Source organism: Vulpes vulpes, chromosome 3 (genome assembly GCF_048418805.1).
Source record: "Vulpes vulpes isolate BD-2025 chromosome 3, VulVul3, whole genome shotgun sequence".
Classification (NCBI taxonomy): Eukaryota; Metazoa; Chordata; class Mammalia; order Carnivora; family Canidae; genus Vulpes; species Vulpes vulpes.
This window is the reverse complement of record NC_132782.1, coordinates 12207117-12229967: the sequence shown is the minus strand read 5'-3', so window position 1 is coordinate 12229967 and position 22851 is coordinate 12207117. Positions and strand designations below refer to the sequence as shown.

At 37.6% G+C, this 22851-nt stretch overlaps 1 protein-coding gene across 2 annotated transcripts in view; it reads left to right on the top strand.

Annotated features, from left to right (window-relative positions):
- SCN9A (sodium voltage-gated channel alpha subunit 9) overlaps nucleotides 1–22851 on the top strand; it is a 165983-nt gene that overhangs the window by 83822 nt on the left and 59310 nt on the right. For both annotated transcript variants that reach the window (XM_025994117.2, XM_025994116.2), the window contains exons 11-16: nucleotides 683–970; nucleotides 3077–3448; nucleotides 6124–6253; nucleotides 7591–7829; nucleotides 10879–11052; nucleotides 11875–12231. In XM_025994117.2, coding sequence (XP_025849902.2) covers nucleotides 683–970; nucleotides 3077–3448; nucleotides 6124–6253; nucleotides 7591–7829; nucleotides 10879–11052; nucleotides 11875–12231 — 1560 coding nt within the window. The remainder of the gene's footprint in view (nucleotides 1–682; nucleotides 971–3076; nucleotides 3449–6123; nucleotides 6254–7590; nucleotides 7830–10878; nucleotides 11053–11874; nucleotides 12232–22851) is intronic.

The window sequence follows — 22851 nt, the reverse complement described above, 5'->3', positions numbered from 1 at the left end:
TAACATACAAACAATTTAAAAATTATGTATAAAGATTGGAAGACATATTAACAGCAGTTATTTCCAGGATATAAGATTTTGAGTGATTTTTATTTTTTATTCACAATGCCCTTATTTTCCAAATTTTTACAAGGATTATTTTAATAATAAAGCTTAATTTTTTTATAAAGCATTGAAACTAGGCCATCCCAAGAATCTTTTAGGAAACCCTTAGAAGTCTCTCATTTTTTTGAGATGATTTTATAATAATTCATTTTCATTTTCAGACTATTCAGTCTTCATTAAACTGAGTGCCTGACTCTATTGATAATAGTGAGTTAATTACCTGAATAACACGTATTCAGGTTTATGTTTATGTGAGTTTATGTGAGTTTTATGTTCCAAAATTAACTACTAAAACTTTCACATAAACTATTTTTAATTGTTTTACTATCAATATAGTAATAATGTGCAATAGTTTAATTCCAAAGTGAAATGGGGCCTTATTACAATACAAGAGAAGCAATAAATATATGCTCTGTAAGTTCTCTGGTCATAGTGCAAAGAAAACAGCATTACTCATGTACAAGGGACGTGATTATATGCATGGTGCAGTTATATTCCTCGCAGAGAGCTGCCCTAGCATAGGGTTCCCCAGACTTTGGAAATGACTTACTGTATGTGTGGCCTCTTGGTCCAACAGGCGATTGCAATAGCAGCAGCTGAATACACAAGTATTGGGAGAAGCAGAATGATGGGCTTCTCTGAGAGTTCCTCTGAAACATCCAAACTGAGTTCTAAAAGTGCTAAAGAAAGAAGAAACAGAAGAAAAAAAAGGAATCAAAAGAAGCTCTCCAGTGGGGAAGAAAAAGGAGACAATGAGAAGTTGTCCAAATCGGAGTCAGAGGAGAGCATCAGGAGACAAAGTTTCCATCTTGGTGTTGAAGGTCATAGACGAGCACGTGAGAAGAGGCTGTCTACCCCTAACCAGGTACTCCTGCAGCTACCAAATGCATTTCACCAGGGGTAGGATTACAGAGCAAATGGTTCATTTTGAAGTCCAGGATCTCATGAGAGGAAAGTGAGCAACTTCATCGGTGTTTTTAGGCAAAAAACATTGGACATTTAATGAAAGCACATAGATGTCCATAGTTTTCCATGGAAGTTTGACCCATTTTTGAAGGAGCTTATAGTTTCAGCATTGTCAAATGATCTTCTCTTTTCAAAACAAAGTATTCATGAGAACTGTCGTAGAAATGAAAAAAGAATCATTCACACTATATATTAACTCCTACATTTTTATCTAGTCTGTATTTTATAAGGCCTCACTGGTTAAAAACTAAACTTGACTAGTTTCTCCACTTTTCTTCACCACTGTAAGTCATGGGACCACTGAGTAGCAGTCACCAAGGCTGGAAAGTTTGAAGACATCTTGACAACCTCCACCCACAAACTGCTCAGTCACTAACATCAAGTTGCACAGTTTATTGTTTCTGCTTGTGTAAAACTTCTCATTTTTTTCTCTCCTTCCTGGAAACCATATCTCAGGTTTCCCTGCCTACAGACCTCCAAGAGGAACAGTTGCTTCTGGTCTCCGAACCCTTCCCTGTGTTCTATCACACAACCTTCCCAAATCATTTTTCTAAAACAAATCTGTCCCTTGGCTCAACTTAAAAAAAAAAAAAAAAAAAAAAAAGCCCAACTCTGTAGAATAATCACAGACCACAGAACAAGACTCACAACTTATCCATGTTGTGGACTGGCCTCAATTTCATTTCCTTCCTTTCTCTACGTTCATGTACCCTCAGTCCACCATGATCATTCACTCTTACCTACCCTCCCTGTACCTGTATTACTTAGTACATATCGTGTTCGCTAAGTGGTGTAGAACCACTGGTGTCATAGCACTCATTCTTTTTGTTTTCCTCCTGGTGCACAAGCACTCATTCTTCATTCACTAGCTTGGATGCCACTCATCCCACAGATTTATCTCTCCCCTCTCCACTTGTCCAGTCAGCTCTTTGATGCCCTGCTCAGAATTACTATCCTTCTCATTTATGTCTTCATTTAAAATTTCTACTGCTTAAGTGTTTAAGACACTGCCAGACAGACATACAAATAAAACATAGAGTCCCTGCCATAATAGATTTTATAATTTAGCTGGAGAGACTGAATTTGAATACATGTGATATCAATAAAAGGAAATATGACAAGAACAATCCAAGCTAGTTTTAAAACAGAGACTTTGTTATGCTTACTTTCCAGTATTCAGAGTGCCTGCCACTTTGTCCTGTCCATAGGAAGCACTAACATTTATTGAAATAGGTACTTCCAAAGAATAAACATTCAGTTTGGTTTATGGACACAGTTTGTCCTGGCCACGAGTCAAATAAATGTGACTTACCCCTCTTTGGTGTTGGGCAATCTCTCTCAAGTTCTAGTGTTTTATGACTTCGTAAACTCATTGACATTAAAAGGTCTTTCTCAATGTACCTTGACTGAGTTTCCAATATGTAAAGTGGAGTTGCAAGCAATGGAAGGCAAAGAAGCATACAGTGTGGTCTTTGGCCTCAAGAAAGTGTCAGTTACTTAGAGAACTTAGGGATCAATGTATAGGGGCACCTGTGGCTCAGTTGGTTAAGCATCTGCCTTTGGCTCAGGTCATGAGCCCAGGGTGCTAGGATCAAGCCCCACGTTGGGCTCCCTGCTCAGTGGGGAGCCTACTTCTTCCTCTCCCTCTGCCACTACCCCCAGCTCAGGCCTTCTCTCTCTTACTCTGCTATCTCTCTCTATCTCTCAAATAAGTAAATAAAATCTTAAAAAGAAAAAAGAAAAAAAGAACAGTAGAGGCCATGGTAGAAAATATCTGTACGGCAATGAATAATTTACCTGTTCCTAAAAGGATGAATTCATCCTATCTTTTCATCCCTTATTTGGAAGAATTTGTCTTGCTGCCGGATTTCTTTGTTTTTAACTATGTTCCTTTTAAACCAGAATGGAGCCACCTGACCTCCACTCAGCCGTGTCAGTAGCCAGTTCTGTGTGCTCTATTCTTGGTGCTTCAGCAGATAAGTGTCATCTCTTCTCTTTTCTGCAGTCACCGCTCAGCATTCGAGGCTCCTTGTTTTCTGGAAGGCGCAGCAGCAGAACAAGTCTTTTTAGTTTCAAAGGTCGAGGGAAAGATATCGGCTCTGAGACTGAATTTGCCGACGATGAGCATAGCATTTTCGGAGACAGTGAAAGCAGGAGGGGCTCACTGTTTGTGCCCCACAGACCTCGGGAGCGGCGCAGCAGTAACATCAGCCAAGCCAGTAGGTCCCCCCCGGTGCTGCCGGTGAATGGGAAGATGCACAGTGCCGTGGACTGCAATGGTGTGGTCTCCCTGGTTGATGGACCCTCAGCTCTCATGCTCCCCAATGGACAGCTTCTGCCAGAGGTGATAATAGATAAGGCAACTTCTGATGACAGCGTAAGGACGTTTTGAATAGCTCAGGCATGGCTCGGCCTTTATTCTTGCATCACTCAGTCTCTGCTAGTGGGACCTTCTCTGGTCCTGTGAATGGCTCTGCATTTTGCAATACCTCTACTCTAGAAACACACCTTTAACTCATTAACATACTTTGCATACTGTATGCTGTAGATGTTAATGCAAAGATATTTGAAACTCCATTTTTTAAAAAGGAATTTATCTATTGATATTATACTTGGATATTATAAACCATCCCTGTACAAAACAATGTATAAAAGACATACATGCAAATGTATCAACACAGGAAATGCATTGATCATGCTGATCTTATCAGTTGATAATAGGTCTCATTTTTGTAAGGAAGTTTTGATTATTTGCCACCTACTGATACCTTGTTCAAGATACTGTTTATACCTTGTGCAAGGAATATTGAGTTTTAAAAATAGTAATAATAATAGCAAATGTGTGTTCAATATTCACAATGGCCCTATAAAGTGGTATACATTATTCCTGTTTTAGGAAGGGGGAAACAAAGACACAGAGAAGTAAAGCAGCTTGCTCAAGTTCATTCAGCTAATATATATATAGTAGTCCTGAAATTCAAACAAAGACCTTCTGTTTCAGACCTTGTGCTTTTAACCCACCACACTTTTGCTGTCTCTCCAATGTGTGGTAGACTTCTTAACTCAGAAATAATTTAGAATAGCTATGCTTTTTCCCCATACATAAGTGAAAATTACTATTTTCATTTTTAAAAAACTTTTTTTGTCTGGAGTCTATGAATAAAAAAATAATATACTGCATACACTAATACGAATATACATGCATAAAAGCAAAAACAAAACAACTAGTCCAAAGAAACAGTTTCAAGAGTTTAGAAGTAATTGGTTAGCAAAAGAGTCTGATTAGGCTTAAAAGAGATCTCTCTGGTTTCTGGAGTTTCCAGGTCTCTTTAGACCTCTTTAGACCACTCACTATGTTGCATTGCATTACTAAATATCAGCAGGAGTTTCGACTAGCCTAACAAGCTTTGAACCCATGCTGCTTATTCATATATTTATATTTTCAGATGATATAGTATTTTTCTTGAGAATAAAGTTCCATCAAAGTCATGGCCACAAACATATTTCAGTTGGAATGAACGCATGTGCTTTTAGGTAACGTGTGACCTCTGTGCTTGCATGATACAGCTTTGGCCCTTCTGTCAAGATATTTTTCCTTATCAAGTGAGCATGTTAAATTTCTATGGAACCAGATCTTTGCTGTGTTTTTCTTTTCAATGACATATTATCTGTGAAATATATAATTTATATCAAATTTGTGTGATATTTCATACCTTTAAATAAAATGTTTTAAGACCTTACTTTTACCATAGGAAAATCAGTGTTACTATAAATCCTGAAACAAAATATGAAACTCTGGATACTCTAAGATTCAACAGAAATGCAGTAAATGTAATAGTGTGGTAAAAATGTACAGATGAAAAAAATGCATGACAAATAATATAACCTTGACAACTAAAACATGTCTACATGAAAAAGAATTTGTTACTCTCGTTTGACTGGTAGAAAAATTGCTGTTTCTGGGAAGTCAGTAAATTAGAGATTGTATCTGATAGATCTCTATGAAAAGCAACCTGCAGATATGTATGTGTGCATGTCTGCACATACACATACAGACACATATGCAGATATTATGCCCATGTGTCCATGTTTTGAGATACACACATATATAACTATATCCAAACAACTATACAACATTAAAACTCTAGAACCATATTTATATGCTTGTAAAGTGCATATAAATACATGCTACAACAAAGCAGATAGATATGTGATATACATAGAGAGTTGTATAGTTGTTTGTGTGTATATATGTGTGTGAGTGGTGTGTGTATGTGTGTGTATTATTGGCTTGCACGGAACCAGCATACTGTTTTAACTTTGAATTGGTTGCCAAGATTCAAAAATAAGACATTTTCACACAAAAGTGAGTGTACCTGGTAAGATTGAGCTCATATTCCTGCATGGCAACAATGCTTTAGAGCAGAACAGTGGTCACCTCTTTTAGATGGAGCTTACATTCTCCACTTTGCTCTAGTTCCCACCAGTCCCCCATTGTGCTTTTCAAATGGAGTCATTTATCATCATACTCAGAGCAAAATATGAGACAACCATTACAGTCACCACCATTAATGCTATTACCTCAACAAACAATAATTACAGAAATTTATCAGAGAAAACTGAGGCTCTGCCCCTTTACTACACATCACTGCAGTACATGTCTAGCTGTTTTCATGTAGGACTCTTACATGGTAAAACTATCTGAATAAATTCAAGACCCAGAAAAATAGATGATAAACATGACTGTAACAACAAAAACAACTTGTTTTATTTTTTATTTTTCTAAGCATTAATTTTTTTAATCCTCAAAGTAAGAATATGAGGCAAGTACTATGATTATCTCCATTTTACCAATACTAGAACTGAGACAGGAGTTAAGTAACTCTCCAATTATACATACCCATGAGTAGCAGAGCTATGATTCCAACCCAGCAACCTAGTCTCTACTTTTATTTAAGAACTACAACCACCTAAGCAAGATTTTATTCTACACCTATAATTTATTAGAATTCTATTCTTAGAAGCTTAATTAATCATCTTTTTTTCTTTCAGGGTACAACTAATCAAATACACAAGAAAAGACGTTCCAGTTCTTATCTCCTTTCTGAAGACATGTTGAATGATCCAAATCTGAGACAAAGAGCAATGAGTAGAGTAAGCATATTAACAAACACTGTAGAAGGTATGTAATAATACTCGCTTACTTACCCATAGAGATTTTTATAAACAGAATTTAGATAAATTCTGCTCAGTCTTAAATAGGTATATGAAGTTCTTAGGAAGAATTCAAAGAATAAAAATTGATTATAAACAAGAGTAAAGATAACCAATGGATACTAATGGAATGGTCTTTATGTGCTCAAAAAGTTGATAAAGTTTTCTGTGATTAAAGACATTGAGTGATAGGACTTCGCAAAGATAAAAAGCTCAATGGTTATTAATGAAGAAATCTAGGCTAAACTAGGGCTGTGTGGTTCTCACTATATAGTCTTAGAAATTTAAACTAGTCTCTCTGAAATTTTCATCTCTCTAATATGCAAGAAAATAATACATACTTCCAGATGTCTATAAATGGGTATCCCTGAGCACATTCAGTAAAATTATAAAATGATAATATGTGATGTAACATCTATCCAGATTATGATGAAAAGACATTAAGAAAGCAATTCAGAGAACATAATGGAAACAATAGTGGTTAGACCGTGAGACGCATTGAGAAGAGAATTAAGGATGGCAACTTTTAAAATGTGCTGGCTCCCACCCTCACCCCCTACAACATGCCCCAGAGGTCCCACCCCATCCATAGATTACCTCATACCCAAAAATACCATGATGGCCTCAAACAAAGTTTCCACCTACCTCTTAAACTTAATGGTAAGAAATGAAAGGGCTCACGGCATGACATATCTATTGAATGAGTCACTCCATAAGTTATTTCTAGTCTCTTGGTTCTGAGATCGTTTTCACCTGTGAAAGGATATATATTGGTGGAAAATATATACTTCTCCATTAAGAAAACATAGGTTCTCCTGTTTCCCATCACATGTTAGGTGTATGTTTCTCAGGGAGTTGCCTGTATCTGCTTTAAGTCATTAATTTCATTGCCTTCCCCTAACTTATACTTTCTCTAGTAAATGAACATTGGTAATGTAAGATTTTCTATGTAATATGCTATGCTTTCTTTTTTTTTTTAAGATTTTATTTATTCATGAGAGACACAGAGAGAGAGGCAGAGACATAGGCAGAGACACAGGCAGAGGGAGAAGCAGGCTTCATGCAGGGAGCCTGACGTGGGACTCGATCCCGAGTCTCCAGGATCAGGCCCTGGGCTGAAGGCAGCACTAAACCACTGAGCCACCAGGGCTGCCCTATGCTATGCTTTCATAGAAGTACTGTTAAACTTGTAAATTTGTAAACAGAAAATTTGTTTCAGTGTTGGAGTACTGCTGATTTGTACCTGGTTAGGAATAAAATAAATAAATGATTGACTTACTGTTCTCTGCTGTTTTTTTCCCCCAGAACTTGAAGAGTCCAGACAAAAATGTCCACCTTGGTGGTATAGATTTGCACACACATTCTTGATCTGGAATTGTTCTCCATATTGGATAAAATTCAAAAAGCTTGTCTATTTTATTGTCATGGATCCTTTTGTAGATCTTGCTATTACCATCTGCATAGTTTTAAACACATTGTTTATGGCTATGGAGCATCACCCAATGACTGATGAATTCAAAAATGTACTTACTGTGGGAAATTTGGTGAGTCTCTTAATGCATGTTATATAACCATAGTTCTTCTCTGATTGTCATGACTGTCATTTCTTTATTTTTTACATCATATGGATATGTAATTACATAATTATCCATATCCAGAATTCACAGTATGAATCATTGTACCGAGTCAACTTTCTGGTGATACTGTTTTAAGTAACTTTGCAGAGATTCAGAGGTCTGTAACAATACTATTTCCAAAGAGGGTCACTCACCATCTTGGGAGTTGATAGCATGTTTTTCTTTTCTGCTGGCATATCTCTTTGAAGTAACAGTCTGAAAATTTGATACTTTCTTATCCATTTTATAATTACATAGCAGCTGCCTTGTGAGTACATTCTCCACATATTTTCAGAAAGACTATGGATGGTTTGTTTTGACATACAAGTGAAGTATCTGGGCCTTTCCCAAAGTCCTGGATTTGAATTCTGATTCTGCCTCTTACTGGTTGTATGACCTTTAACAAACATGTTAATCTCTACAATCTTTAATTTTCTCATTTATAAAATAATATATCATTTGTTAAATTAGAAAAATGATTCATTATTTATAATAATAACACCTCATTTATCATACTATTAAGAGGATTAAACACTTTCTAGTTAACGTTGGTGTGGTATATCATAAGTCATTAACAAATTAAGCCTATCATTACTGTTACTATTATCATAATCATGCTGTAAATCAATTAGCAGAAGGAAGCCTTAAGAAGAAGGATACCAAGAAACCAAAATGGGAGAACTGGACACAGAAGACAAAGGGCACTATGCTTCAGGAAGATATAGGATCCTACTAGGAAAATGGGTGCCAGAGTGATCTCTTAAATGTGCAGTGCTGGTCACATTTTTACTTAATTAATGCCTTAGGGCAAATGATAAGTGCTAGCTTGTGAGAATCAGTGTGAAGCAGACAGAAGTTCTATTTCATGGCCAGAGGGTCCCAGTTTATGACTCTTCATAAATTGTGAATGATTCTGGATGTCTTTGTGAATGTCTGTCTGAGATCATTTTACTTTTGCACGATCCCATACCAATTTATCTTTGAAGCCAAAGAGTTTCTTTCTGAGTCAGGCTTCTTTCCCATATATTTTTAGTTGAGTTATATGTACCACATGTGCTCTCTGAGGTAGCATTCTTCTTCCTTCTGTTTCTCTTTGGAAAAAACAGGACTAGATGGGTGATGGGTAGTAAGGAAGTCACTTGTGTTGAGCACTGGGTGTTGTATATAAGTGATGAATCACTGAATTCTATTCTAGAAGTCAATATTGCATTGTAGCAGAATTTTTTTTTGACATTTTAAGAATAGTTTAATTAATTTTTGCCTTATTCTTAAAGAGTTCCTTCAATGGGAACAAAGTAAGAATTTTATATCAGAGGGAAAGAAAAACACTTATGAACACGTATAATGCCTCCTCAACCTGAAAAGCAGGAAAGGATAATAAATAGCAAAAATCAGATAAAAATACTTCTATTATAATAGACAGCATATGGCAAGTGCATTTAAAATTAGCAATGCATAACATTTATTTCCTTGACATTTGTCTTCCAAAGAGTTCACAGTGTTTCGGTGTCAGTTGAAACAGGGGAAGAATCTCGGGGAAGAATCCTTCACATAATAATAGGACCATTGGTAATAATGTCTCTCAGTTCCTTCCAAATCTGTAAAGATGCAATTCCTGATGAGTGACTGAGCTCGGGGTCCAAGTAGCAGAATTTTAATAAAAAAGGACTGTCTAGTTTCTAATTGGTGGAAGCACAGATCATGAAAATCAGTACCTTCTTGCTGAGTTGACTATATCACTGTGAACCTCAAAAGAATTTATCCTGTTTCTTATCTCTTGCCACAACCCTAAGTGTGGGTACTTCCTGCTTGTCTTCTTGATGTTGCATTTTTTGTTAATTGACGCAGCACTTAAAGACTTCACCATTTCCCTTTGAGCCTTCTTGGGTCAGCTTCTTTGAGTCAAATCAAATCTGAATGATTCATAAACAAGTCCTTTACTGTTTTCTTTTTAAGTCAATCCTTTGATACCAGTGTCATGAATTAATGATGTTTTGTGATGCACTTTTGTGTCAAAGCTTTGGAAGTCTTACTTTAATTCCCACTGTGTCAATTAAATACTTTTTCCTATTCTACTGATAAATCTTTAAAGAGTGAGTCAACATATTCTCTATTACCTTAGCAGTCGTCAGACCAGACAAAAAGACTGGCTCAAAAATTCAGTATCAATCTATACTTCCTTTTCATTTTCTTCCAGAATAACTTATTGACCCACATAACTTTTTTTTTCCAAAAAGTGACTGTGTTAATTGTCATAGTTTTATTTATGTGGAATTTTTTAAAATATTTTTCTTTATTTATGTGAGACAGAATGAGAGAGAGCTCGGAGCAGGAAGGGCAAAGAGAGAGGGAGAGAGAAACTCAGGTAGACTCTGCCCCGAGTGCAGAGCCCAATGGGAGGCTTGATCTCACAACCATGAGATCCATGACCCCGAAATTATGACCTAAACCAAAACCAAGAGTTGTACACTTAACTAACTGTGCCACCCATGTACCCCTATTTATGTGGAATTCTTATATGCTCTTCTAAAATACTGTCTAGGGACACCTGGGTGGTTCCGTAGTTGAGTGTCTGCCTTTGGCTCAGGGCATAATCCCGGGACCCCGGGATTGAGTCCTGCATTGGATTACCCACAGGGAACCTGCTTCTCTGTCTGCCTAAGTCTCTGCCTCTCTCTGTGTGTCTCTCATAAAGAAATAAAAAATTTTAAAAATCTTTAAAAAAAATAAAATGCTGTCTAAAGATGATGAGAGCAGACAGGAAAGTTAGAGCTTTTTAACTCTGTAATGCTTGTATTATAGCGATAGAAATAGTATCACCAAGTTTATGGGACTAAATGAGATAATTATATACATTTGTAAAGGATCTGGTACATTGACTAATGCACAGTGATGCTAAACAAATAGTCATAATCATCATTACTTTGATTCCATGCTTTTAAGAATACCAGAAAAAAATGTTGTATTTCTCATTTAGGTCTTCACTGGGATCTTTGCAGCTGAAATGGTTTTAAAACTAATTGCCATGGATCCATATGAGTATTTCCAAGTAGGATGGAACATTTTTGACAGCCTTATTGTGACTTTAAGTTTAGTGGAGCTTTTTCTAGCAGATGTGGAAGGACTGTCAGTTCTGCGATCATTCAGATTGGTAAATATAAACTAACCTTACTATTATATTCCACATATAAGATTGGAGGTTTGAATCAAAAGACAAGATTAGGTCTTGCTATCTAGTATAATCAATTTCATTTCCATAAGAAAAGCTCTTAAAGAGCTCAAAAATCACATGAATATTTTTATCTTAGCATCTTGAAGACATAGTCGTAATTGAATTAATTTTAGGATCTTGAAGACATTCAGTTGTATATACTAGTATAATAGAAGTAGGTAAAGAAAATATTTCTTTGCCAGTAGGCAATAATTTATTTCACATTAAGAAGCTTATGGTTTACAGAATTTCAGCTCCTACAGTATAATCATTACTTTATGGGTTTGATAACTAAAAGTCAAATTATTGTCCCCAAAATGATTGTTGTCTAATATCAAAAATATAAAAATGTAAAGACTTAAAAGCATTTTTCTCTAACATGTTGGGCTTTATCCCTATGTCAGGCTGAAAAAGTAGATAAAACTATCAGACTATATTCAAAATAAAACAAAATTTTAAAGTATCAGAAGATAGAGTTAAGGATAAATTATCAATTCTAAAGGGAATAATATCTGAAACCATAATAATAGGCTTTTATAGCAATCCTGGACTTCCTGCAAATATATGTGGGGTAATTATATTGTGGTAAGCATAACAAAATAATAGAAATATTGAAAATAGCTGAAAGTAAAAAAATAGAAATAATCAATTTTAGTTAATAATGATAATATTTTAGAATTTAAAATTTGGAACAAAACTCAAGATTGGAAACATTGAACATTTTTCATAATAATTAATATTAAGCATTGTGTTTCCTTTTAGCTTCGAGTTTTCAAACTAGCAAAGTCTTGGCCGACACTGAATATGCTGATAAAGATCATCGGCAACTCAGTGGGGGCTCTGGGCAACCTCACCTTGGTGTTGGCCATCATCGTCTTCATTTTTGCTGTGGTCGGCATGCAGCTCTTTGGTAAGAGCTACAAAGAATGTGTCTGCAAGATCAATGAAGACTGTACACTCCCACGGTGGCACATGAATGACTTCTTCCACTCTTTCCTAATTGTCTTCCGTGTGCTGTGTGGAGAGTGGATAGAAACCATGTGGGACTGCATGGAGGTCGCTGGTCAAGCCATGTGCCTTATTGTGTACATGATGGTCATGGTCATTGGAAACCTAGTGGTACGTAATCAGATGTTCACACATTTAAAATTCTGCATAGAAAATTGTTATATGATCTTATCAGATCAGTTATTTTATAATTTTAGGATTAATTATACCTGAAACTATTAATTGTAATAGAATATTGCTCATTTTAATATAGGAAAGTACAGAAAAGAAAATGAAATATTGTTTCAATTTCCCTGACAGATAACCTATATTTGTATTTTTCACAAATTTTGTTTTATTTATTGTATTTTTAAAAATATTTATTTGAGAGAAAAAGAGAGAGCATGTGCAGGGAGGGAGGAGCAGAAGGAGAGAATCTGCAAGCAGACTCCTTGCTAAGCATGAAGTCCGATGCAGGGCTCAGCCTCACAACCTCACAACCCGTGAGATCGTGACCTGAACCAAAACCAAGAGTTGGACAGTGAGCCAACTGAGCCACCCAGGCACCCCTTCACAATATTTATTTTAGGGGAGGAGGGGCAAGAGGGCGGAAGAGTAGGGTCCCCAAGTCACCTGTCCCCACCAAATTACCTAGATAACCTTCAAATCATCCTGAAAATCTATGAATTTGGCCTGAGATCTAAAGAGAGACCAGCTGGAATGCTACAGTGAGAAGAGTTCGTGCTTCTAGCAAGGTAGGAAGACGGGGAAAAAGAAATAAAGACACAAAAGGCCTCCAAGGGGGAGGGGCCCCCAGGAGCCGGGCTGAGGCCGGGGCGAGTGTCCCCAGGACAGGAGAGCCCCGTCCCGGAGGAGCAGGAGCTGCACCGACCTTCCCCGTGGAAAGGCCTCCCGGGGAATTGGAGCAGGATCCCCAGAAAGGCGGGGATGCCCTCGGGCTCCCTGGGACACTAACAGGCACCTGCGGGGCGCGCAGGACAGTGCACCGAGCTCCCTAAGGGCTGCAGCGCGCTCGGCGGGACCCGGAGCAGCTCGGAGGGGCTCGGGCGGCGGCTCCGCGGAGGGGGCTGCGGGGCGGGAGCGCGAATCCAACAGCGCAGGCCCCGGAGCACAGGGCGCCGGGACACAGCCCAGGATCCGGCCTCCCCCCAGGACAGGCAGAGGCCGGGAGGGCCCAGGACAGCGAGGACGCTCCTGCCCCAGCTGAGCAGATCAGCGGCCCCGCCCCGGAGCCCCCAGGCCCTGCAGACGGAGAGCCCCGGAGCTACTGCGGGAGCTGACTCCAGGGTCCCAGAGCTGCCGCCGCCACTGTGGCTTCCTCCCGGGGCCTCACGGGGTGAACACCCCCCACTGAGCCCTGCACCAGGCAGGGGCAGAGCAGCTCCCCCAAGTGCTAACACCTGAGAATCAGCACAGCAGGCCCCTCCCCCAGAAGACCAGCGACACGGACCAGTTTCAGGGGAAGTCAAGGGACTTAAAGTATACAGAATCGGAAGATACTCCCCGTGGTTTTTTGTTTTGTTTTGTTTTGTTTTGTTTTGTTTTTGATTTCTGATTGCTTCCCCCCCCCTTTTTTTCACCTTTCTTTTTCTTTCTCTTTTTCTTCTCTTTTTTCCTTCTTCTTCTTTTTTCTTTTTCTCTTTTCTGTCCTTCTCTCTCTCTCTTTTTCTCCTATTCCCAATACAACTTGTTTTTGGCCACTCTGCACTGAGCAAAATGACTAGAAGGAAAACCTCACCTCAAAAGAAAGAATCAGAAACAGCCCTCTCTCCCACAGAGTTACAAAATCTGGATTACAATTCAATGTCAGAAAGCCAATTCAGAAGCACTATTATACAGCTACTGGTGGCTCTAGAAAAAAGCATAAAGGACTCAAGAGACTTCATGACTGCAGAATTTAGATCCATTCGGGCAGAAATTAAAAATCAATTGAATGAGATACAATCCAAACTAGAAGTCCTAACGATGACGGTTTTCGATGTGGAAGAATGAGTGACATAGAAGACAAGTTGATGGCAAAGAGGGAAACTGAGGAAAAAAGATACAGACAAGAAACCATGAAGACAGATTAAGGGAAATAAACGACAGCCTGAGGAAGAAAAACCAACGTTTAATTGGGGTTCCTGAGGATGCCGAAAAGGGCCAGAGGGCCAGAATATGTATTTGAACAAATCCTAGCTGAAAACTTTCCTAATCGGGGAAGGGAAACAGGCATTCAGATCCAGGAAATAGAGAGATCCCCCCCTAAAATCAATAAAAACCGTTCAACACCTCATCTAATAGTTAAGCTTGCAAATTCCAAAGATAAAGAGAAGATCCTTAAAGCAGCAAGAGAAAAAAACTCCTTGACTTTTATCGGGAGAAGTATTAGGGTAACAGCAGACATCTCCACAGAGACCTGGCAGGCCAGAAAGGGCTGGCAGGATATATTCAGGGTCCTAAATGAGAAGAACATGCAACCAAGAATACTTTATCCAGCAAGGCTCTCATTCAAAATGGAAGGAGAGATAAAGAGCTTCCAAGACAGGCAGGAACTGAAAGAATATGTGACCTCCAAACCAGCTCTGCAAGAAATTTTAAGGGGGACTCTTAAAATTCCCCTTTAAGAAGTTCAGTGGAACAATCCACAAAAACAAGGACTGAATAGATATGATGACACTAAACTCATATCTGTCAATAGTAACTCTGAACGTGAACGGGCTTAATGACCCCATCAAAAGGCGCAGGGTTTCAGACTGGATAAAAAAGCAGGATCCATCTATTTGCTGTCTACAAGAGACTCATTTTAGACAGAAGGACACCTACAACCTGAAAATAAAAGGTTGGAGAACCATTTACCATTCAAATGGTCCTCAAAAGAAAGCAGGGGTAGTCATCCTCATATCAGATAAATTAAAATTTACCCCGAAGACTATAGTGAGAGATGAAGAGGGACACTATCTCATACTCAAAGGATCTATCCAACAAGAGGACTTAACAATCCTCAATATATATGCCCCGAATGTGGGAGCTGCCAAATATTTAAACCAGTGAATAACCAAACTGAAGAAATACTTAGATAATAATACACTTATACTTGGTGACTTCAATCTAGCTCTTTCTACTCTCGATAGGTCTTCTAAGCACAACATCTCCAAAGAAACGAGAGCTTTAAATGATACACTGGACCAGATGGATTTCACAGATATCTACAGAACTTTACATCCAAACTCAACTGAATACACATTCTTCTCAAGGGCACATGGAACTTTCTCCAGAATAGACCACATACTGGGTCACAAATCGGGTCTGAACCGATATCAAAAGAGCGGGATAGTCCCCTGCATATTCTCAGACCATAATGCCTTGAAATTAGAACTAAATCAGAACAAGAAGTTTGGAAGGACCTCAAACGCGTGGGGGTTAAGGACCATCCTGCTAAAAGATGAAAGGGTCAACCAGGAAATTAAGGAAGAATTTAAAAATTCATGGAAACTAATAATGAAGATACAACCCTTCAAAATCTTTGCAGCAAAAGCAGTCCTCAGGGGGAAATACATCGCAATACAAACATCCATTCAAAAACTGGAAAGAACTCAAATACAAAAGCTCACCTTACACATAAAGGAGCTAGAGAAAAAGCAGCAAATGGACCCCACGCCCAGCAGAAGAAGAGAGTTAATTAAAATTCGAGCAGAACTCAATGAAATCGAGACCAGAAGAACTGTGGAACAGATCAACAGAACCAGGAGTTGGTTCTTTGAAAGAATTAATAAGATAGATAAACCATTAGCCAACCTTATTAAAAAGAAGAGAGAGAAGACTCAAATTAATAAAATCATGAATGAGAAAGGAGAGATCACTACCAACACCAAGGAAATACAAACGATTTTAAAAACATATTATGAACAGCTGTACGCCAATAAATTAGGCAATCTAGAAGAAATGGACGCGTTCCTGGAAAGCCACAAACTACCAAAACTGGAGCAGGAAGAAATAGAAAACCGGAACAGGCCAATAACCAGGGAGGAAATTGAAGCAGTCATCAAAAACCTCCCAAGACACAAGAGTCCAGGGCCAGATGGCTTCCCAGGGGAATTCTATCAAACATTTAAAGAAGAAACCATACCTATTCTAGTAAAGCTGTTTGGAAAGATAGAAAGAGATGGAGTACTTCCAAATTCGTTCTATGAGGCCAGCATCACCTTAATTCCGAAACCAGACAAAGACCCCACCAAAAAGGAGAATTACAGACCAATATCCCTGATGAACATGGATGCAAAAATTCTCAACAAGATACTAGCCAATAGGATCCAACAACACATTAAGAAAATTATTCACCATAACCAGGTAGGATTTATCCCCGGGACACAAGGCTGGTTCAGCACTCGTAAAACCATCAATGTGATTCATCATATCAGCAAGAGAAAAACCAAGAACCATATGATCCTCTCATTAGATGCAGAGAAAGCATTTGACAAAATACAGCATCCATTCCTGATCAAAACCCTTCAGAGTGTTGAGATAGAGGGAACTTTCCTCGACATCTTAAAAGCCATCTACGAAAAGCCCACAGCAAATATCATTCTCAATGGGGAAGCACTGGGAGCCTTTCCCCTAAGATCAGGAACAAGACAGGGATGTCCACTCTCACCACTGCTGTTCAACATAGTTCTGGAAGTCCTCGCCTCAGCAATCAGACAACAAAAAGACATTAAAGACATTCAAATTGGCAAAGAAGAAGTCAAACTCTCCCTCTTCGCTGATGACATGATACTCTACGTAGAAAACCCAAAAGCCTCCACCCCAAGATTGCTAGAACTCATACAGCAATTTGGTAGCGTGGCAGGATACAAAATCAATGCCCAGAAATCAATGGCATTTCTATACACTAACAATGAGACTGAAGAAAGAGAAATTAAGGAGTCAATCCCATTTACAATTGCACCCAAAATCAGGAATAAACCTAACCAAAGAGGTAAAGGATCTATACCCTAAAAACTATAGAACACTTCTGAAAGAAATTGTGGAGGACACAAAGAGATGGAAAAATATTCCATGCTCATGGATTGGCAGAATTAATATTGTGAAAATGTCAATGTCACCCAGGGCAATTTACACGTTTAATGCAATCCCTATCAAAATACCATGGACTTTCTTCAGAGAGTTAGAACAAATTATTTTAAGATTTGTGTGGAATCAGAAAAGACCCCAAATAGCCAGGGGAATTTTAAAAAAGAAAACCATAGCTGGGGGCATCACAATGCCAGATTTCAGGTTGTACTACAAAGCTGTGGTCATCAAGACAGTGTGGTACTGGCACAAAAACAGACACATAGATCAATGGAACAGAACAGAGAACCCAGAAGTGGACCCTGAACATTATGGTCAACTAATATTCGATGAAGCAGGAAAGACTATCCATTGGAAGAAAGACAGTCTCTTCAATAAATGGTGTTGGGAAAATTGGATATCCACATGCAGAAGAATGAAACTAGACCACTCTCTTACACCATACACAAAGATAAACTCAAAATGGATGAGAGATCTAAATGTGAGACAAGATTCCGTCAAAATCCTAGAGGAGAACACAGGCAACACCCTTTTTGAACTTGGCCACAGTAACTTCTTGCAAGATACATCCACAAAGGCAAAAGAAACAAAAGCAAAAATGAACTATTGGGACTTCATCAAGATAAGAAGCTTTTGCACAGCAAAGGATACAGTCAACAAAACTAAAAGACAACCTACAGAATGGGAGAAGATATTTGCAAATGACATATCAGATAAAGGGCTAGTTTCCAAAATCTATAAAGAACTTATTAAACTCAACACCAAAGAAACAAACAATCCAATCATGAAATGCGCAAAAGACATGAAGAGAAATCTCACAGAGGAAGACATGGACATGGCCAACATGCACATGAGAAAATGCTCTGCATCACTTGCCATCAGGGAAATACAAATCAAAACCACAATGAGATACCACCTCACACCAGTGAGAATGGGGAAAATTAACAAGGCAGGAAACAACAAATGTTGCAGAGGATGCGGGGAAAAGGGAACCCTCTTACACTGTTGGTGGGAATGTGAACTGGTGCAGCCACTCTGGAAAACTGTGTGGAGGTTCCTCAGCCCTATGACCCAGCAATTGCACTGTTGGGGATTTACCCCAAAGATTCAGATGCAATGAAACGCTGGGACACCTGCACCCCGATGTTTCTAGCAGCAATGTCCACAATAGCCAAACTGTGGAAGGAGCCTCGGTGTCCATCGAAAGATGAATGGATAAAGAAGATGTGGTTTATGTATACAATGGAATATTCCTCAGCCATTAGAAACGACAAATACCCACCATTTGCTTCAACGTGGATGGAACTGGAGGGTATTATGCTGAGTGAAATAAGTCAATCGGAGAAGGACAAACATTTTATGTTCTCATTCATTTGGGGAATATAAATAATAGTGAATGGGAATAGAAGGGAAAGGAGAAGAAATGTGTGGGAAATATCAGGAAGGGAGACAGAACATAAAGACTCCTAACTCTGGGAAATGAACTAGGGGTGGTGGAAGGGGAGGAGGGCGGGGGGTGGGGGTGAATGGGTGATGGGGCACTGAGAGGGACACTTGACGGGATGAGCACTGGGTGTTATTCTGTATGTTGGTAAATTGAACACCAATAAAAATTAATTTATTAAAAAAAACACAATATTTATTTAATGGGAAGTTTTCTACTTTATATTCTCTCATTTTGATAGTGATGTCACATGAATTAAATCTGTGGTTTTCCTGTCTCTTAAAAGTCCATTCAAATATCAAGTTATACTAGTAAATAGAATATGATTAAATTACAGTAACAAAAATGAGGTTATAATGGAACAAAGCAATTGAAAGGACTGGTCCCTTTGCATTACAGTCATATGTAATAAGACTACCAACCATAGCAAGGATCAGGAAACTATTCATGTGCCAAATCCAGCATACATACTGCCTGTTTTTGTATGACCTTGCAAGCTTGGAATGTTTTTTTTTTTTATATTTGTTCAATGGTTTAAAAAAATGAAAGGAAAAATAATATTTCGTGATACATAGAAATTATATGAAATTTTCAGGCTCTGTGAGGAAAATTTTATTAGAATACAGACATGCTAATTCATTGACTTATTGTCTATGTCTGTTTTACTCTGCAGTGACAAAGTTGAATAGTTGCCACAGAGATTCTATGTCCTACAGAGGTCAAAATATTTTTTATCTCGCTCTTTATAGAAAAAATTTGCCCTCCACTGCTCTGTAGCAACTCTTTCACAATTGAACATCTACTTCTCCAAGAGTGTTTGCTTGGTTTGTACTCCTTCTCTGTTTTTTGTTTGTTTGTTTGTTTGTTTACCTACTTATTGGTGAAAACTTTCAGGCTTACAAACAGAAAATTGGGATAAGATGCTCTTTCATGACTCACTTCAATTTTTAAAGCCACCATGTTGACTTGGTTTAGTTTGTCAGCTTGGCATCAGACTCCTTATTAGGAATCCTGGGAGGTGGCGTATAGTAACAACTATATGGTTAGCACTTTTACTTTCTATTGACTTGAAAATAAGTTGCTAATTTTTTTTGTCTTTGAAGCCCCCATGTCAAAAGTAATTCAGAGCCTACATTCATCAAATCACATATTAAATGGTACTGTTTTGTGCCATTAAGTGGCTAGACATATTCAGAGTAAATTATGCAATCTAAATTCTAGGCCATTGCTGCACAAAATATAGACACCATGAGTTAGAATTCTGTAATTACTGATCATCCTTTAGTTGTAGTAATAAACTTTCTAGTTTTATACAGGCTTATAAATCCCTTCCAAGATGAAATAAAATGTATGTTCTCTATCCAGTTCTTCTGAATTTAACATTTGTATTCATAACCTCCTATAATGCGATTTGTTTGTATACTTCTTCTTAAAAATTTTGCCATAAAAAATCAAAATGTAGCTTTCTATAAGATATAGGATGTCAAAACATATCATATCAATGCTGTTAGTCACAACTAATTTAAATATTTAGTACTCACTCAGGGATGTGTGAAGTAAGGGGAATTCTTTGAACATTCTCGAATTATTCATTAAATATTTGTATTACTTTCTCTGTGAAAGGAAATGTATTTGGATATTGCAGGATGGATTAAAGATATATACCTGTGAGTTAGTCCATGTTCAAGTTACTTACAATCTATGGACATAGGAAAGTGGTACACAAAATTATCAGATAAGGAAGAAGTGATAAGTGCTAGCAGTGAGGCAAAAATAAATGCTCTTGACACAGTAGAAAATGAGGGAAATTCTAAATAGTGACTCAAAGAATTTTGAAGTGGGCCTTTGAATAATATGTTAAGTAATATTTAAGCATGAACACAAGTGTGAGAGCAATGGTTTATTTTGAAAAGCAATAGTTAAAACAGCTGGGATATCTTGGTGAATGTTTAATCATATAGAATTGGTAATGACTGACTCGTGATGATATTTATTCATGATTTACTAGTAATAGTGAAAGACAAGAGAAATATAATTCACAAAACAGATAACCAACTCTTTGTTAAGGAATTACCAATAACGTAGAATTAGAATCTAAAAAGAAAAACAAAAATTTATGTTTCTGATACAGTCCTCTGTGTATGAGTTACATACTAAACAGATCTCTCTTTTTTTTTTTACTTTTTCCTTAGTTCATTTTACTACCAATTTGTTAAAATGGTTAAAAACAATAAGAAAGAACAATAATCAAAATGATGTTGAATCAGACATATATTTTATTAATGTCTTTCCCTGCTTAATCTGATAACAGATGTGTGATACAGAAGGGATTTCATTTTCATTTGTGATACCAGTAGATTTTGATAAAACAGCAGAGTCCTATTATGATTTTTGATGGAATGAAAGTTATTGTTATTATCCTTAATAATGATGTGACAAGGCAGCCCGGGTGACTCAGCAGTTTAGCGCCACCTTCAGCTCAGGGCATGATCCTGGAGACAGGGGATCGAGTCCCACGTCGGGCTCCCTGCATGGAGCCTGTTTCTCCCTCTGCCTGTGTCTCTGCCTCTGTGTGTGTGTGTGTGTCTCTCATGAATAAATAAATAAAATCTTAAAAAAATGATGTGACAGAAAATAAGCACATTGTTGAAATGTGTGGAATCTTATAAAAGTCACACTCACAGAAACAGAGACCAGAATGTAATAACTAGGGGCTGGAGGTGGGGGTAATGAGAAAGGGTGGTCAAAGTTCAAAATTCCAGCTACAAAATAAATAAACTCTAGGAATCTTGTTTACAGCATGGTAATTATAGCTAATAATACTATATTATATACTTGAAAGTTGCTAAGAAAATAGATCTTAAGGATGCCTGGGTGGCTCAGTGGTTGAGTGTCTGCCTTTGGCTCAGGTCATGATCCTGGGGTCCTGGGATTGAGTCCCACATTCCCCTGCGGGAAGCCTACTTCTCCCTCTGCCTGTGTCTCTTCTGCCTCTCTCCGTGTGTCTCTCATGAACAAATAAATAAAATCTTAGAAAGACGAAAGAAGAAGAAAGAAAAGAAAAAAAGAAAGAAAGAAAGAAAGAAAGAAAGAAAGAAAGAAAGAAAGAAAGAAAGAAAGAAAGAAAGAGAGGAAGGAAGGAAGGAAGGAAGGAAGGAAGGAAGGAAGGAAGGAAGGAAGGAAGGAGATCTTAAAAGTTCTCACTAACAAAAAAAAAAAGTAATTATTTGACATGATGGAGGTGTTCCTTAACATCGTGGTGGTAATCATTTTGCAATATATAATCAACATGTTGTATACTTTAAACTTATGCAACATTTTATAACAATTATATCTCACTAAATGTGGAAAAATTAAGTTAATTACAAATTTGAAAGGAAAAAAGATGTATTAAGATTTGCATTGATTAGGGAGACTAAAGCTATAGAATGAGCCCTTGCCTTCTCATCAACATTCTGGTTAAAACTTAGACACAAACAAACATGTATCTCATAATGAAATATATTTTCTCATTGACAATAAAGACCAAATTGAAAATAAACTATTTCAGAGTTCCTTAGTGTTTTATCACAATTGCTTTCTGTGATTTTCTCTCTTTGCTCCCTGTCAAACTCTTCTCTTAAATCAAACATATTTACATAGACATTTTTAACCTGTGCTCTTGTACTTACATGTCTGAAAAAATTTGTTTTAGGTGGGACCAAATTCGGGCATAAATCTTTTATCTTCGATTTGACCTAATTTTGAGTATTTTAATAAGGTAGATGTTTTTGTTTGTGAAGAGTCTTACATGAAAGGGTATTTCAGTTACGTTTTTGTTTCCTATATAAACAACATTTAAATATAATTTAAATACTTTCAACCCTCTGTGAGATTTTGTTTTTGTTTTCGTTTCTGTTTTTACAATTTCGAGACCGCCTAGACCCCTACCTCAGGGAGGAAAAACAAATTGTTTTGTACACAAATAGGATTTTAGGAGTTGTCCTGCCCTTTTTTATTATTTTTTCTAGGGCCAAATATTGGCATGAGGCCATTCAGTCATAATGCCATTATCTCAGTTGAATTGGTTTAGTGGGCAGGTCCTTTTATATGCTTTAAAAGCCTCATTAAGTTGCAAGCTGGCACAATTCATGGACAGAATATTTTATTGCAGGAGCTTTGCAAGTATTATATGTTCCATTTGTTGCAACAAACTGGCATTTATCTTCTGGGAAAAGTGAACACAGAGCTTGGCA